General features: G+C 59.9%; 1 protein-coding gene across 1 annotated transcript; it reads left to right on the forward strand.

Moving 5' to 3' along the window:
* Positions 1 to 351: 351 nt before the first annotated feature.
* Positions 352 to 1,074, forward strand: SOX14 (SRY-box transcription factor 14). The gene has a single exon (XM_047099659.1). It carries the CDS (start codon positions 352 to 354, stop codon positions 1,072 to 1,074), a length of 723 nt encoding a protein of 240 aa, XP_046955615.1.
* Positions 1,075 to 1,652: the final 578 nt, after the last annotated feature.

Consider the following 1,652-nt stretch of genomic DNA (forward strand, 5'->3'; position numbering starts at 1 on the left):
AGGAGGAGCTTCCTGCCCTCGCCAGCAAATTACCTGGCCACTTAATCCCAGAGACTCCGGTACTTGGGCCCCAGCCTCCAGTGCCGGCAGCCCCCCGGCCGGCTGCCCTCTCCTCCCCCGCCCTTCCTGAACTCACTCGCCCCCCGGGGCCTGCCTGGGTGCCGGGACTGGCATGATCAGCTGAACTTTGCGGGGTTAGCGCTTCTTTCTGGCTTCCCCTCAGCGGTGCGGAGGCGAGGGGAGCGCAGATAACCGGCTCAGGACGGACAAACCGGCAGACAGACAACCGCGCCCAGTCTCGCCTGCAGAGCCCCTACACTCCCCACCCCCACCCGCCTAGCCTCCGGGACCATGTCCAAACCTTCAGACCACATCAAGCGACCCATGAACGCCTTCATGGTATGGTCCCGAGGCCAGCGGCGCAAGATGGCCCAGGAAAACCCCAAGATGCACAACTCAGAGATCAGCAAACGCCTAGGCGCTGAATGGAAGCTTCTGTCCGAGGCAGAGAAGCGGCCGTACATCGACGAGGCCAAGAGGCTACGCGCCCAGCACATGAAGGAACACCCTGACTACAAGTACCGGCCGCGGCGCAAGCCCAAGAACCTGCTTAAGAAGGACAGGTATGTCTTCCCCTTGCCCTACCTGGGCGACACGGACCCGCTCAAGGCGGCGGGCCTGCCCGTGGGGGCCTCCGACGGCCTCCTGAGCGCGCCCGAGAAAGCCCGGGCCTTCTTGCCGCCAGCCTCGGCGCCCTACTCCCTGCTGGACCCCGCGCAGTTTAGCTCAAGCGCCATCCAGAAGATGGGTGAAGTGCCCCACACCTTGGCCACCGGCGCACTGCCCTACGCGTCCACCCTGGGCTACCAGAACGGCGCCTTCGGCAGCCTCAGCTGCCCCAGCCAACACACGCACACGCACCCGTCCCCCACCAACCCGGGCTACGTGGTGCCCTGTAACTGTACCGCCTGGTCTGCCTCCACCCTGCAGCCCCCCGTCGCCTACATCCTCTTCCCGGGCATGACCAAGACTGGCATAGACCCTTATTCGTCAGCCCATGCCACGGCCATGTAACCCCCAGCCTAGCCCGCCAGACCTGGAGGGTGGCCTGGAAGCGGGATCTGCACCCTGTCCTCTGCGCCTAGCCCGGGCCTCAGACGCCTCCGGGTCAGCCGTGCTGCTGCCCGCTACCCTACCCCCAGACTCTGCCTCTCTTCCAGGGGGATGGTAGGGGCGTCCTCCCGGACCCAAGGCGCAGACAGGTGCCAGAAACTTGCGAACATATGACAGCTACACAGCTGCCCTTACCCCAACCGTCCCAAAACAAATCTCCGACTGTACCCCCTTTGGACAAAAAAAAAAGTAGGCAGTTTTGCTTTATTTATGTTTCCTTCTCTCTCCTCTGATGGGCTTTGGACTCCAGAACTCCCAGATCCTGGTACTATATCTAGAATATGCATATATATTTTTTCTTTTGCACCCTGAAGAGTTAGCTGTGTCTCTGTGTTTTGCCATCAGACACAACTAGGTGCCATTTGCTCTTTATGTGTGGGGGGAAAGGCTTAAAAGTTTAAAACTACAGAAAGGGAAATATTTCTATTTAAAATCATGCTATGATAGTGTTTGCTTCTTTAAAGGTAAAACAAAGGGAC

Source organism: Lynx rufus, unplaced genomic scaffold (genome assembly GCF_022079265.1).
Source record: "Lynx rufus isolate CCGP_SWC_20201006 ecotype Redwood Valley unplaced genomic scaffold, mLynRuf1.p SCAF_5, whole genome shotgun sequence".
Classification (NCBI taxonomy): domain Eukaryota; kingdom Metazoa; phylum Chordata; class Mammalia; order Carnivora; family Felidae; genus Lynx; species Lynx rufus.